Source organism: Pygocentrus nattereri, chromosome 13 (assembly GCF_015220715.1).
Source record: "Pygocentrus nattereri isolate fPygNat1 chromosome 13, fPygNat1.pri, whole genome shotgun sequence".
NCBI lineage: Eukaryota > Metazoa > Chordata > Actinopteri > Characiformes > Serrasalmidae > Pygocentrus > Pygocentrus nattereri.
In genome coordinates this window covers 22,541,836-22,555,745 of record NC_051223.1, presented here as the reverse complement: position 1 = coordinate 22,555,745, position 13,910 = coordinate 22,541,836, and the positions used below count along the sequence as shown (strand labels likewise).

General features: G+C 39.1%; 1 protein-coding gene across 6 annotated transcripts; it reads right to left on the bottom strand.

Annotated features, from left to right (window-relative positions):
• Positions 1-2,984: 2,984 nt before the first annotated feature.
• mfsd13a (major facilitator superfamily domain containing 13A) lies at positions 2,985-13,829 on the bottom strand. Of its 6 annotated transcripts, XM_017696076.2 has the most exons (10): positions 9,412-9,624; positions 9,038-9,101; positions 7,983-8,250; positions 7,700-7,779; positions 7,075-7,524; positions 6,174-6,294; positions 5,963-6,059; positions 5,136-5,307; positions 4,514-4,707; positions 2,985-4,108 (listed from the first exon to the last, which is right to left on the bottom strand). In XM_017696076.2, exons 3-10 carry the CDS (start codon positions 8,145-8,147, stop codon positions 3,861-3,863), a joined length of 1,527 nt encoding a protein of 508 aa, XP_017551565.1. In that variant the 5' UTR covers positions 8,148-8,250; positions 9,038-9,101; positions 9,412-9,624; the 3' UTR covers positions 2,985-3,860. The 6 variants fall into 6 exon arrangements, with proteins under 6 accessions (XP_017551565.1, XP_017551566.1, XP_017551560.1 ...); XM_017696077.2 differs by lacking the exons at positions 9,038-9,101; positions 9,412-9,624 and adding an exon at positions 13,731-13,829; XM_017696071.2 differs by lacking the exons at positions 9,038-9,101; positions 9,412-9,624 and adding an exon at positions 9,850-10,031.
• Positions 13,830-13,910: the final 81 nt, after the last annotated feature.

Here is a 13,910-nt window from a genome sequence, read left to right as displayed (position 1 = left end):
ATAGTGAAAAACTTGTCCATGCATTTATCACATCAAGGCTAGATTATTGCAACGCTGTTTTCTCTGCTCTCCCAAAGAGCTCTATTTCTCACCTACAGCGAGTTCAGAATGCTGCTGCAAGGGTCTTGACCCGCAGAAGAAAGAGAGATCATATTACACCTGCACTCCACTCACTGCACTGGTTACCTGTTAGTTTTAGAATAGATTTTAAGGTTCTGATGATGGTTTTTAAATGTCTTCATGGTCTTGCTCCTCTTTACCTCAGTGAAATGATGGTGAGATATGTTCCTGTCAGGTCTCTCAGGTCTTCAAACAGTAATCTACTGGTGATTCCTAAAATCCGGTTAAAGATTGGCGAGGGTGCTTTTAGCCACTATGGCCCAAAGCTTTGGAACTCTCTTCCTGAGGAGCTAAGAGGCATTACATCCCTGTACAGCTTCAAGAATAATCTTAAAACCTTCCTGTTTAGATCTGCTTTTAGTTAAGAAACCTTTGTCTGTTCTATCTTTTTCATTTTATTTCATTATTTTATTTTGTCTCCTTCTATCTTTATTTCTTTTAATGTGTTTTGCTTATCTTTGTTTTCTTTTTATTTATTCTGTAAAGCACTTTGAGTTGCATGTATGTATGAAAGGTGCTATACAAATAAAGATTATTATGTCCTGGCTGCCCAGAGAGGAGAGGCGGTGTGGTCACTGTTTGACAGGTGAGGTTGAGACAGAGATGCACGTTCTTCTTCACTGTGAAAAATAAAAACAGACAAGAGAAATTTACACAACGAAATTAAACCCAAATTTTGAAAAATGTACAAAATCTGAGAAATTATAAATAATTCTTGGAGAGGGGCACTCAGCCCCCCTTGCTGCCAAACACATAACAACATGCCACCACCTGAGAGACAGTGGGTAACAACCCCCCCATACCCCCACCCTACTGACCCCCATCTCACATACCCCCACCATCCATACCCCCCAATATTACACAACTTATTTGTGTGATAATAACACTGTAATATTGTGATTATAATAATGAATATAATTATTTGTGTAGGTTCTTCTTTATCTTCTTCTGTTTTCAGATTCACAGTTTTCACGTCTACTGTTGTGATGCTTTAGCAATACTGTAACCCACGATCATAAAATAACTAAAATAGCTAATAAAGCTATTCTGAACTGAACTGAGAGAGAGAGAGAGAGAGAGAGAGAGAGAGAGAGAGAGAGGCAGCACGGGGAGGGGATCAGATCAGGCCAGTCAATTAGCCTGTATTAGACTAGATATCTTTCTTAGCCGTTCTCGACCGTTTATCTCCAGCAGCTAAACTAGGCTGTATGTTAAACGGTAAACCGTAGGCTGTGGGCGGCACCTGTTAAGCAGCTGACAGACAAAACACGGGACCTGTTTAGCTCGGATCAGCTAGCTCGGCTAACGCCCCCTCAGGCTGGAGTCGAGTTGTGAAAGCGGATCTTAGCAGGTTTCAATGTTTGGCGGCTGATAATAACGCAGTTTTCTTCAGTTCATGTGAAAATGAATACAGGCGAGCGTTTGGACGCAGCCTGTTCCTCGTGTGAGCCGGTTTAGGTCTCCTCTGTCCTTCTCCACTAAATTGGACATCCCTGTAGCGCTTTTCTTGCCGGAGCCGCTGTTTTTTCACTGGTGAATCTTCAAATTTAACCGCGCTTTGTTATCATTGGGTGATGAGCTGATACGCTCGTTATTCGTTTTTACTCTGTAACGTTACGAAAATTAAAGTACCGAAGTAAAAGAGGGGCAAACGTATTATTAATACCTTTGACTGGAGAAGAAAAGTTGGATGAATGGGTGTCATATATTATATGGTTACTTTTGTTCAAGCATATTATGACACGCAGTGAATGAGGATCTATGGATCTGCGGTGTCATCATGCAATAGAGGACAACAGCAGTGCTGCAAGTTAGATAAGTCAACTGGATGAAAAGTGAAAGCATTTTTAGAATAGCTTAGAAAATGCTAGAGATATCATTCATACTTTTGGGCTCAGTGACAGAGAGTCTGGTACGGACTGAGTGTTTCAAGCTCAAACAGCAAGAAATTCCAAGGACACATATGCCATTTACAGGCCCTGCCACAAACATCGCTGACTGTATGTTGTTGCCCCTTTAAGACGATTAGTTATTGTCATTACTCAAAATGGGATCTAAAGGTAATTAGGCAGCACTGTTGTTTTTTTTTTTTGGCCCATGCTTACTGTTTGAGATTTGAGATGTCAGATGTTTGTACCCTTCCATCTGCTTAAAAAGTGAGATTTATTTGGAAATCTAAAGAAGCTGGAACACAGTTACAGCATTTACGTTTACACTGGACAGGGATTACAGCTGCTGGGCATCTACTCATCTACTCAGTATTTTGTAGCTCAGGTGCAGTTCTGGGAAACTGGCTGGAAAGACTTATTTTGAACCACCTTCAGATACACTCATTAAGAGAGCTTCCACTGGTAAAGTGGACTGGGGAAAAGACAGTGGCTGCAGTCTGAGCTGAGCTAATAAACATACAAAATGTAGTTATTGGATTCGAGAACAGTTTTTTTTTTTTACAGCTGCTCAGTAAAATGTACTCACTCACTAACCCCCCCTTAGTGTATTAACTTGGGAGATGTTGGATTTAATGTAATGTCTCATAACACATATAACATAAAAGTCATCACCTTTTCACACCAGGCAGGTAAAATTAGAGTTATAGTTGTTATAAGGTGCCCGGGCCTGTGACACAATCTTATATGACTCACATGGTACCCATGTACAGCTGCTCAAGTTTTTTTTTCTATAAAAAACTTGTTTGATTTAAAATTCTGTTTTGTGAAACTAAATTACATAAATATCTGCATTTTGCTTATTGCAACCTATACAGAAATGACACACAATCAAATAAAGTACGCAATGAATTCACACCATTTCATCATTTTCTACAAAACATATTTTGATATAAAGTACAGACCAGGAGCGTTGAATCACTAGTATTAAATGGGCTTTATTTTGCACATATCAAATTTCCTGAGTCACAAAAATTGTCTCCTGGAATTTAAATTGCAGAAACAGTAAGAAGAACTGGGGGTACCAAAAAGGTAAACATCAGTCTCTGACAATGAAACATTCAGTACTGGAAAATGTTTTGCTTTCGTGGCTGTGATGACACAGAAGCTGTACAAATGAGCTAATGCCTTAAAAATGGAACTTCTTTGAAAATATTTGCAAATGAAGTCTTCCTTACACAAAAATACTTCCATCTTGAGAGATTTCATTTGTGTAACTGCAGTAACTACCCCAGAATATAATTATTTGACAGACTGGCCAAGTTCACAGTTATCATGCTGTACTAAAATGTATAAAATACTCAGTATAAAAAAAAATACTTTTTTTCCCAATTTGAAGACAAAGTAAGCAAGAAAAAGTGAGCGTAAACATTTCCTAAAATTACAGTACCACTAAATTCACTGGCAATAAAATGACTGTTGCAACAAATTACTCTGACTCTTCCACAGAGGCCCATGCAGATATTACATCAGGTCAAAAAAAAAAATGTAGGCTTGGTAGGTAATGCTCTGTTCAATTCAACTGTACTGTACAGACAAAGTGCAGTCAAAGGAGGAGAGATGCTACTCTACAATATGGTCCCACACCACATGATTGTTCCAACAGTTAATATTTGGTCCCTAGGTCATATAGTTTATAAATATACACATGCAGGAAGTTTCTTCTCATAAGAAAATAAGGCAGTTTTCATTAAGATCTCTCTATCACAGAGTTCTTGTACACCGAGAAGCGACATCAGCCATCAGTCTCCATCCTGAGTCAGTGTGAGGCAGTGAGGAATGGGGTGGGCAGTATCAGATGGCCTTCACGTCTATAAGGTGACCATGCTGGGCATCCTGTCTCAAGGCTTTGATGCTCTGTAATCTGCGGCTATGGAGGGTGAAGCGTGACCAGAACAGCAGCTGCAGCAGGGCACAGGTGATGGGCACAAACACCAGTAAGTAAAAGCAGCCTTGGCGCAGTGGCACAGGGCTTTCAGCACCTGAGACGGCTACAGCTGCAACAGAGTCCTTAACAGGATCCCGCTGAAAGATGTCATAGCCTAGAGAGAAAGAAAATGAGGAAGAACCATAAAGATTAATCTTTCTCTCACCTTTAGTTCTAATCATTTTATGCTACTCAAATTAAATACAATAAGAAATAAAAACACACTTTAATTGAGATGCACCACTCATTTCAAATAACAGCTACATAAAATGAAATGAAGTGAGTGGTGCATTTCAATTAAAATTCACCCATGAATAAAGAAACCCATGGCATAATTAATAAGCTTTAGAAGGGATTTTAGAGGAACAATATTACACAATAATATGGCTGATATGCGGCAATAAAATACTACAAATAGGGCCAGATAAACATTTGGCAGAAAAAAAGAATGTAAAAAAATTCAGACTTTCATTGCAAAGACTGAATGCTGCATATTGATCATAAATATACACACACACACCTGTGTAAACACAGAGCAGCCAGGTGCCAATGAGGGGGGCAAAGGTCTGACCGGGTTTTGTTACCAAAGCAACCATCCCAAACAGTAGTGCAGAGGCCGCATGCTGTCGTCGGTTCATTACAAAGTCCTCATCAACCAGGTCTGTGATTACCAAATTCAACAGCTTACAGGTCCCCTCAGTAAACACTCGATTACTGTAAAGATAGGTTCATATATAAATGATTAGTATATATAAATGATTAGTAAAGATTTTAGAACTTACAAAAGTCCTGTGTGACCCATGCAAAAGTTATGGCACATTTAGATTTCACCCCCCAATATGTTAAACTCAATCATGCACCAAAATCCGGAGTAAATGTAATTGAATGTTTCTTCTATGAAGAGGATGTGTTAACTTATTTTCACTTAGAAAATAAACAAAGCATGTAATTAGATCAGGGGTATTCATTTACATTTACAGCATTTAGCAGAAGCTCTTATCCAAAGCGACTTACAAAAAATGCTTTGTTTATCTAGAGAAAGTATCTTTGCTAGTTACCAATAGGTGTTTAAACATCTTCATAAACTATGTGATTAAAGACAAAATATGACTGTTTGTGTGAGAGTGATATTCAGTTCTTACCTGGCAATAAACAGGCAGAGCAGATACACCTGGTCTGCTCCTGCCAGCAGCATTGCAATACTAAGGCCCAGCTTCAAGATAAAAAGCCAACGGATAACTTCGTAGACGCCCACTCTTCGGCAGAGTGTCAGAAAATAAAGGTTATTGAGATGGGGTGCTATGTAGGAGATACCTGTAATTAATAGGTGGAAAAAAAAGAAGAAAAAAAAAACAGTATTTAATGTCCAAGACATTATGTTGAACAGAAGATGTGAAATTAATTTTAATTATTAAAATCTTAAATCATTTCAGCCATTCAAACTGGGGACTTTCTGGGCCAAAGTGCTGCAGAGACTAACATTTACCTTCACCTAACACTCTGAATTTAGTTCATGAAGGTCTTTCTAACTAGCAGATGAGCTGAATCAGGTGTGTTTAATGAGACAGCATGTTAAGGTCTGCAGTGCCTTGGCACACAAGGACCGGAGCTTAACATATGTGGCATAGACTGTCTGTTCAAAATATGGTGGAACTATTTTGAGAGGGACCCCTAACTAAGGTCGTTGAGATACAAATACATAACAAACAAACAAACAAAAAAAAAACACAAGATACAGTACTTACTGTGCAACATAATTTATAAAAGCAATAGTAAGACAGCTAGTATGTTTTTTTGTTGTTTTTTAAATTATACTCTATTGCTATCACTACTAGACAGTAAAACTAACTTTTAATTAACAACGGCTACACAGACAAAGTTAGTGTCAGAAGTAATATTCTTATTTGCTCATGTCTTATGAAGTCTGCCTTAATTTGGCAAATGCTCAACAATGGCCAAATGCTCTTACCCAACAGAAAAGAGCCAGTAGACGCAGAGATCCGGTCTGAAAGGAGGTGCTCCAGGAACAGAGGGAAGAAGTTACTGTTGAAGTGGCAGTGAAATACCTGCAGAAAGGATGGTAGAATAATATCCAACTGTTCTGTGAGAGTGATCACATTTAAAAAAAAAAAAAAAAAACATTTAGCTATGAACTTCCAATGATTAGTAAAAATATTTACCTGTACAAGGTTCATTGAAACAAACCAAAGGAAGTTTCTGTGGCATGAGAGCTGCTTCAGATACTCTCGAAGAGTGACAGGCTTCTCGGTGGAGGCATGAGGTGCATGGCCAACAGATAGTCTAAGATACAAATGATACAGAACAGAAATAAAAATAGAAAATGAGAGAGCAAATGGGAATAGGGATTTAAACAAAGACAGAGCCAAATAGTCAGAATAACAGGATGCAACTGAAAAAGCTATTTCAATTGCTCTCATGGTGAGAAGCTCACAAGGGACCGAGACAACTTTGTAACTGGAGAAATGTTTTCTCATCTATCTGCCTGAAAGACTGATTGAGAGCCTTTCTGTTTCTCTGCGAATTGCTTACAATTCAGGTACACAGAAGCTCCTCTCTCATTACACCAAACAAAAGCAAATTACAAACTTACAGCAATAGTACAAGTAAGTAAAGTGGCAAATGTGCGTTACTGCTGTTGCTGTAACAAACTTGGTTGTCCTTAGCAAACAGATACAGAAAATACAAAGTTCCAGAAACTATTTTCTTCATAACAGATTCCATAGTTTTCACATTTTTATATGAATTTCTGCAAACACGGTTAGCCAGAAAAAAGTCTATAACAAATCCATAAGTGTGAGTTACAATCACTTGCAGTATTCAGACCTATAAAAAACACTTCAATTCTGTATTTTTTCTGATCTGCAGCCAAATCGCGTATTGTGTACAGTTCTGCTGACCAAGCTGCATGAAACTACTATAATGCATGAAAATACTAGCAATCATACAAAAGGATTTGTAGTAATATTAACATTTTTTATTCAGCATTAAATTGCTACTATCCAAGCTACCGAGTCATCAATTTTGTTAAACAAATATGCAAAGTTTAAAAAGTAAGCATACTCTTTGAGCAATTCCTCTTCATTCTTGTGTGATCGGACCTCATTTTGGAACCTGCAGCGCAGCAGCCGTGATATCACGGCAAAGCCAATCATTGACAGGGCAGCCAGCACTACACAAAACAGCCTAAAGGACATGAAGTCTTCCTTGTCCCAGAAAGAGTACGAGAGGAAAACGGACAGTGAACCTAGTGCGCTGAACAAGGAGGTGTGGAAGTTGAGGCGTGTGCGGTCATTTGCAGACACAGCCAGGTCAGCCAACAGGGCATTATGGTTCAGGTCCACCAGTGTGAGAAAACCATCGTAAAGGCACAGGCAGATGAGGAACTGCAGACCAGGGTGGGCCCAAGCTACCCAGAAGGCCAAGAAGGAAAGAGCAAAAAGTGGCCCATTCCTGGAGAGAGACTGCAGTCGCTTTAGCACCACCTCAGGCGAGGAGATCTGAGATCCAGACCTTAGGAATCAAACAGAGGGAGAACATGCATTATGCAATTTTCCTTTTTGGGGAAACACAAAAAAAAGAGATGCATTTCTTTATCATTCTAAATCAGGTTTGGAATAAATTCAAATATTTAGAACTAATCTATAAATATTGAGAAAGAATAATAATTGCGTAGCAGAATTCTTACTGATGAGAGCTGAGGAAGGTACGGTCACTTAGCCAGCCAAATAAGGGGTCATTCAGGCTATTCCATATTAGAAACACAGTCTGTGTGAACAAACAACAAGAACTTCATGTCAACTGCAAACTAACACAGTCAATTGCTCTGAGTGTCATTCACATACAAATAAAAAAATAATAATAACCAAATACTATTCCCAATAATGATATAAAAACAGCACTGTGTGGATGCTGGATGGTCTGTTGGGTATATGTCTACACAGATAACTGTCTACAACAGACAAACTCACCTCGCCCACCCAGAATGAAACTTTGTCGATCTTGTACACAGACACAAACGTATCCACATAATAAAGTAGGAAGACGTTATGCAGTATGGAGACAAAAAGCGACAGGGAGCCATACAGCACCGCTGTGGAGACACCCAGGCAACAGCTCCACACTCTCTTTCCCATCCTTTTCACGTTCTTTCACTTTCTCTCTGCTTTTCCTCCACCAGCAGAGCTTGATTCACTCCACAAGCCAAGCAGGGTCTGGTCACCATCCTAAAAAGGAATTCTGATAATAACAAAAGCAGGGTGGTGATGTATTTTAGACATAAGAGTAATGCAGTATAATCAAGGGCTTTAGCTTAGAATAATAGCACTCTTTTACTGCTGGACATCCTACTTCATTTCTACTTCACAGCTATTTGCATTTTCTTTTAAATGTGCAGAAATTAAGTATACTTTGAAGTATATACATTTTATATATTTACTACATATTGTACTATTCAAATACAAACACATTATGTATATTCCCATCCAATAAACATAAGCTTACTTTGCACAAAAGAAATCCTTTTACTGGAATAAAGTACACAGTTTGCATGTCTATCAAACACTGAGCAGTTATGCAGCTTAAAGAATGCAATGCACAAGAGGGTCTCCTGTATTCCAGTTGCTGGAACACCACAAACACTCATCCTACAGTCTGAAGCACAAAATCTAACTATTGGCATCGTGATAGATAAAATGCATGAATAGCATCTGGCTTCTGGCAGGACACCTGACTCACACACTAACTTCACAAGCTACCCCCTAACATCATAAGAAGCACGCATTGTGTTTGTGAACGTGTTACTCCCGGTCTGATTCCCATCTGATCCTTGCAGTGAAGCAAAACCACTGGCTACCCTTTGCTGGATCATTGTCCACATAGTGATTTCCATCTCATCTGGCAGAACAGGTGGCTGCTCCCTAGCGGCTATAAACGTAGAAATCCCTGATCCAAGCAGAGATCAGGCACAGCAATACAAGCGAGTGAGCTACTTGGCAGCAGTGTAATACAGTGACAGGTTGCTCACCTGTGTCCCTTCTCTAATGCAGCATGAAGCATAGAATAAGGTTTTCGGACCAACGGCCATGTTTCTGCATAGATAAATGTTATCAGCTATCACGCCAATATTAAGTTACCCACACAAACTCATTCTCCTCTATTATAGAAATTCAGTCTACTGTAAAGGCAAACAAGAGGTGACAGGTCTACAGCCAAGTCCTCAATGGCTATACTTATATCAAGGAGCATACACAGTTAACTGCTTGATTTTAAGATCAACTACTTTAACTAGTGTTAGTAGCTAGCGCGTTGGCTAGCTAGCCAACAATTAGGTAACGCAGGCTGCTAATAAAGCATTAACGTTACAATGCCAACCAAGTTAGGTAAAAAAAACTCCGTTACCTGTTTTAATTCATCTGTCTGCTCATGGCTAACCAGCTAACTATAGCTTTCCACTGAGTTACTAGGCTGCAATCAGCTGCATCGCCAGATGATCCGAGCAAGACATCAGAAATAGCGCTAGTTAACGCTACTAAGCTAGGTTAGCTAAGAGCTAGCTTGCAAACCAATACTAGCTACCGGACTACTCCCAACCCAAGAGAAAAGCTACATTTTCCATTTTATATTTAGGCTAACGTACTCGTTGTAGCGAATACATTAAGGGTGAACCACAGCAAACTTGTTGGCTAACATTAGCTTTCCTGTTGAGGATCCGCGTTCGTGCCAGAAAGAGGCGACGTGTTCAGTCATAAGTCACCCGGCTGGCAAACATTTAACACTTGACAGCATGAGCTTATCGCGTCTGTCTTGTTTAAGCTCTCGTCAACAAGAAATACTCACCATGCGGACACAACGGCTATTCTGTACTCGCCAATATGACACAATAAACACCCATAACCCGAAAGTGTCGATTTTAGTGCAGTCTGTCTGTTAGAGCCCAGCGCTGGAAAACCCCAGTCGAGCAGTCCCAGTCATGTGTGGGCGATGAAATGAGTGGCGTCATCAGAGCTACACTACTACCACCTCCTCCCTCTCTCCCTCATTCCTCCTCCTACAGTCCAAACTCTTCTGCTGCTTGTAGGCTGTTGTGTCCTACTAATTCCGTAATTCTATTAAAATTAACTGCCTAGTTATTTATTTTGGCTATTTTATATTAGTGCATTTAGAGATGGATAGTGATTATACTCACTCAACTATAAAACAATGGATTTGGACCTTCCTGATATTTTCAATTATAATACTTTTACTCCTAATTTGAGTAAATGTGTGATGAAGCTAACGTTTTTTACACAATGCTACTGTTAATGTTAATGTTTAATGTTCCATTTTAGTCATTAACTTTACTGTAACTTTTTTTGTGTTATTTTGTTCTGTCACATTGGAGACAGCATCTGTACAGCTTTGCTGCTCCTCATGGCTCTTCAACATCTTACTTTAAACAACAACAACAAAAAAAAAGAATAGCAAATACAAATAGTAATGTAAACCTCACTCCCTCTGCTGATAGATGTTGGATGCACTCTGAAGTTCTGCTACAGTTCTGATAGTTAAGTACTAAAGGGGGAATTCTGTACACACACACACACACACACACAAACACACACATTCCGTAAGCCGCTTATCCTTCTGGGTCACAGGTGTAGCTGGTCCCTATCCCAGCAGTCACTGGGTGGAAGTCAGGATACACCTGAAATCAACTCATACTTCTTTATTACAGTGGTGGTGATGGGAAACAGGGGTCACGATATCTACGATGCAAACATTAACATTTTATTTACTATAAAAATAAAACAAGCAGTGAACCTCCACATCTTCTGAGTTTTTATGTATAATACCGACAACGGAAAATTAGTATTAAATCAGAAAAAAAAAATATGTTTTAGAACAAAAGGTTTTCATGAAACTATCATAAAACAACATATCTGGCAGCAAATTCATAAGGCATTAGAGGCATTAAACTCTTCTGATGTCTGGTTCCTGTCACCACCAATGTCAACAATTCTAACTGGCAGGCGTATCTTGAACAAACCATTTCACATCAAACCTGAATGACTTTGTTCGTATCTTAATGATCTAATTATCCAGAAATTGAGATTCAGATCTGTGGGTTTCCTCATAAGCAGTTTTTTCAAGATGGTACTTTTGTGCTTCTGTTCGCTGTGTTTTCTGGAAACATATTTTTACTCCTAATTGAGCCATTACTAATTTGAAGTAAGCAAATTTTTCCCAGAGTATATGTTTAGGTTACTTTACCTACCTGTGACTGTAGGCCTGCTGTATCCAAAAAAGGAACTAAATCACTTCCTTCCAGTTGCTTCCTTCCTTACTAGCTGGCTGCACGTACGTCAGTGTTAATGATAAAACATTTCAAGGTCTCCTCTGTCACTAGACTTCTTACTTTAGGATCCCAGTCCTGAGTACCCAATACTGCACGTTTGAGGATTTTCTGTCATCTAACACACCTGATTCAACGTATTAAGTATTTAACAGTCATCTTATGTTGTACAGGGATGTTAGAGTACAGAAAGCACAAAAAAATGTTTTCTCCAAAAAGGCAAAAGACCATACTTCTATGTGTGGTCTATATATCCAAATACAAGTAAATAAGGTAGAACGTGGAAGACAGAGAGAGAGAGAGACACATCAACCATTTACTAGAGTACAGAACTTCAGTGTTCATCATATCTGAATAAATAAACAAACTGTTTACTAATACATCTATTATATTACAGTTTTGTGAACAAAAGGAGACCAAAGGCCAAAGGCTACTAAAATTCATATGTGATACTAATAAAACATGCAGCAATAAAACACATTCATTCTCTGAAATAGAGGAACATAGAGAGGCTGCAGTCTGCTTCTCTAATAGCTTTATGAGAGAGAGAGAGAGAGAGAGAGAGAGAGAGATAGAGACAGAGAAAAACAAACATACAAACAAACAAAATAAATAACAGTCAGGCAGATGAACAGGATTCTAATATGTGGTACAGATTAATATTGAACCTAAAAGTGGTGCCCGACTCAAAGTTGCTGACTGTGTGAAATCAGGCTAGTGTACATAAACTAATCCATCGACAACTAATACAGGACTAATGAGCCTTTAGCCATGAGCACATGCTATGTGAAATACTAAAACTACAGCTCTTCTTTTGAGACTGTTACTGTGATTTCGCCTAAACACAAAAATCTGCACTGATTCAGTTTTAATGGAAACAATTTGCTAGTTTTGACATCTACGTTCATGTGGCTTCTAAAAACAGCATACAGTCATCATACAGAAGTCCCTGTTTAGAGCCAGTGACACCATTTCTAGAAACAGGTTCCTACTGTGTGGCCAAGCAAAGTGTGGGAACATGATGATTGTCATTTACACGCCTAAGTTACGACCATGACTTAACTATCTCATTCCTACAATTACTAAATTGTGCCCACGCATTAGAATTCTGTTCCCAATAATCATAAATGAACCCATCAACAACTAACACAGGACTAATGAGCCTTTAGCTATGAGCACACATTATGTGAAATACTAAAACTGCAGTTTTTACTAAATACTAAATTACTAATACTAAAACTTTCAGTTTTCAGAAGGCTTCTTAAAAGATTTTAAGGTCAGCCTACAGAAGCATTATTAAATTGTACCCACGCATTAGAGTCCTGTTCCCATGCCTTCCCTCACAGAAAAACAGCACATACTGTGTACACATATGTTGTGTTTTGGATGCTGCTCAATCAACATGACCATGCATGGAGACCTGCTAAACAGCACCAGACCAGCACTAGAGCAGTATAAACCACCTTAGACCAGCAAGAGATTCATCCATACTGTTTTTTTTTTCAGGATTAGTAAATTGCAACCACGCATTGTTATTTTCATTAAGAAAGAAAGAAAGAACTGAAAAAAATGTTATCACTTGTTTTTACATTTTTAGCTAAACCTTTGAAGGCGGAACTATGGACAACACAAGTTGTTTCAGTAAATATACTGAAAAGCAACGTATTATGTACAAGAGCAAATAAGAAAACTTGTTATCTCGTCTTAAAGGCTTTGTAGAGACCAGAGCACGTCAGCTGTAGAGTGAAGTGAACGGTCATTTTACCGGCACCTGGAGGTTGTCAGTGGAAATGGGAACTCAACTCTTCATGCTGTGCTCTGTGCTGGTATTTGTTCTCCAAAAAGGCAAAAACCATACTTATATACTTATATGTGTAGTCTACATGTCCCATAAATACAAGTAAATAAGGAGGAACATGGAAGAGAAAGAGAGAGAGAGAGAGAGAGAGAGAGAGAGAGAGAGAGAGAGAGAGAGAGAGAGAGAAAGAGACAGCGAGAGAGAGAGAGAGCGAGAGAAAGAGAGACAGCGAGAGAAAGAGAGAGAGCGAGAGAAAGAGAGAGGGAGCGAGAGAAAGAGAGAGAGGGAGCGAGAGAAAGAGAGAGAGGGAGCGAGAGAAAGAGAGAGAGAGAGAGAGAGAGAGAGAGAGAGAGAGAGAGAGAGAGAGAGAGAGAGAGAGAGAGCGTATACAGACATATGAAGATTGAACCTGTAGGTGGCGCACGACTCAAGGCTGCTGAGTGAGTGAAATCAGGCTAACACACATAAGCTAACACACAAACAACCAATACAGGATTAATTAGAGCCACAACAAGTTCACTTTATGTGAAATACTGCAAACACAGACAGTTGCTGTAATTTTGTCTAAACACATAAACCTGTACTCACTCAGTAATAATGGAAACAGTCAGTTAAGCTGCTGTAACTTTCGCATGTCCACTGCTGTTTCTGAAAACCCTGTGAGGTGCAGAAGCCGCTGTTTAGCGCGGTGACGTCTCTAATGTGTGTGAGAATGAGCTCTGTTGGAAGGCGTGGGCTATAAGCGGACCTCATGAATATTCATAAAGA

Excerpts from the sequence above, each read along its gene's own strand:
- mfsd13a (XM_017696077.2), bottom strand. The coding sequence starts at position 8,147 with ATGGGAAAGAGAGTGTGGAGCTGTTGCCTGGGTGTCTCCACAGCGGTG. Across the intron at positions 5,308-5,962 it reads TACTGGCTCTTTTCTGTTGG|GTATCTCCTACATAGCACCC; the intron begins GTAAGAGCATTT and ends TATTAATTACAG. Across the intron at positions 4,109-4,513 it reads GCTGCTCTGTGTTTACACAG|GCTATGACATCTTTCAGCGG; the intron begins GTGTGTGTGTGT and ends CTTTCTCTCTAG.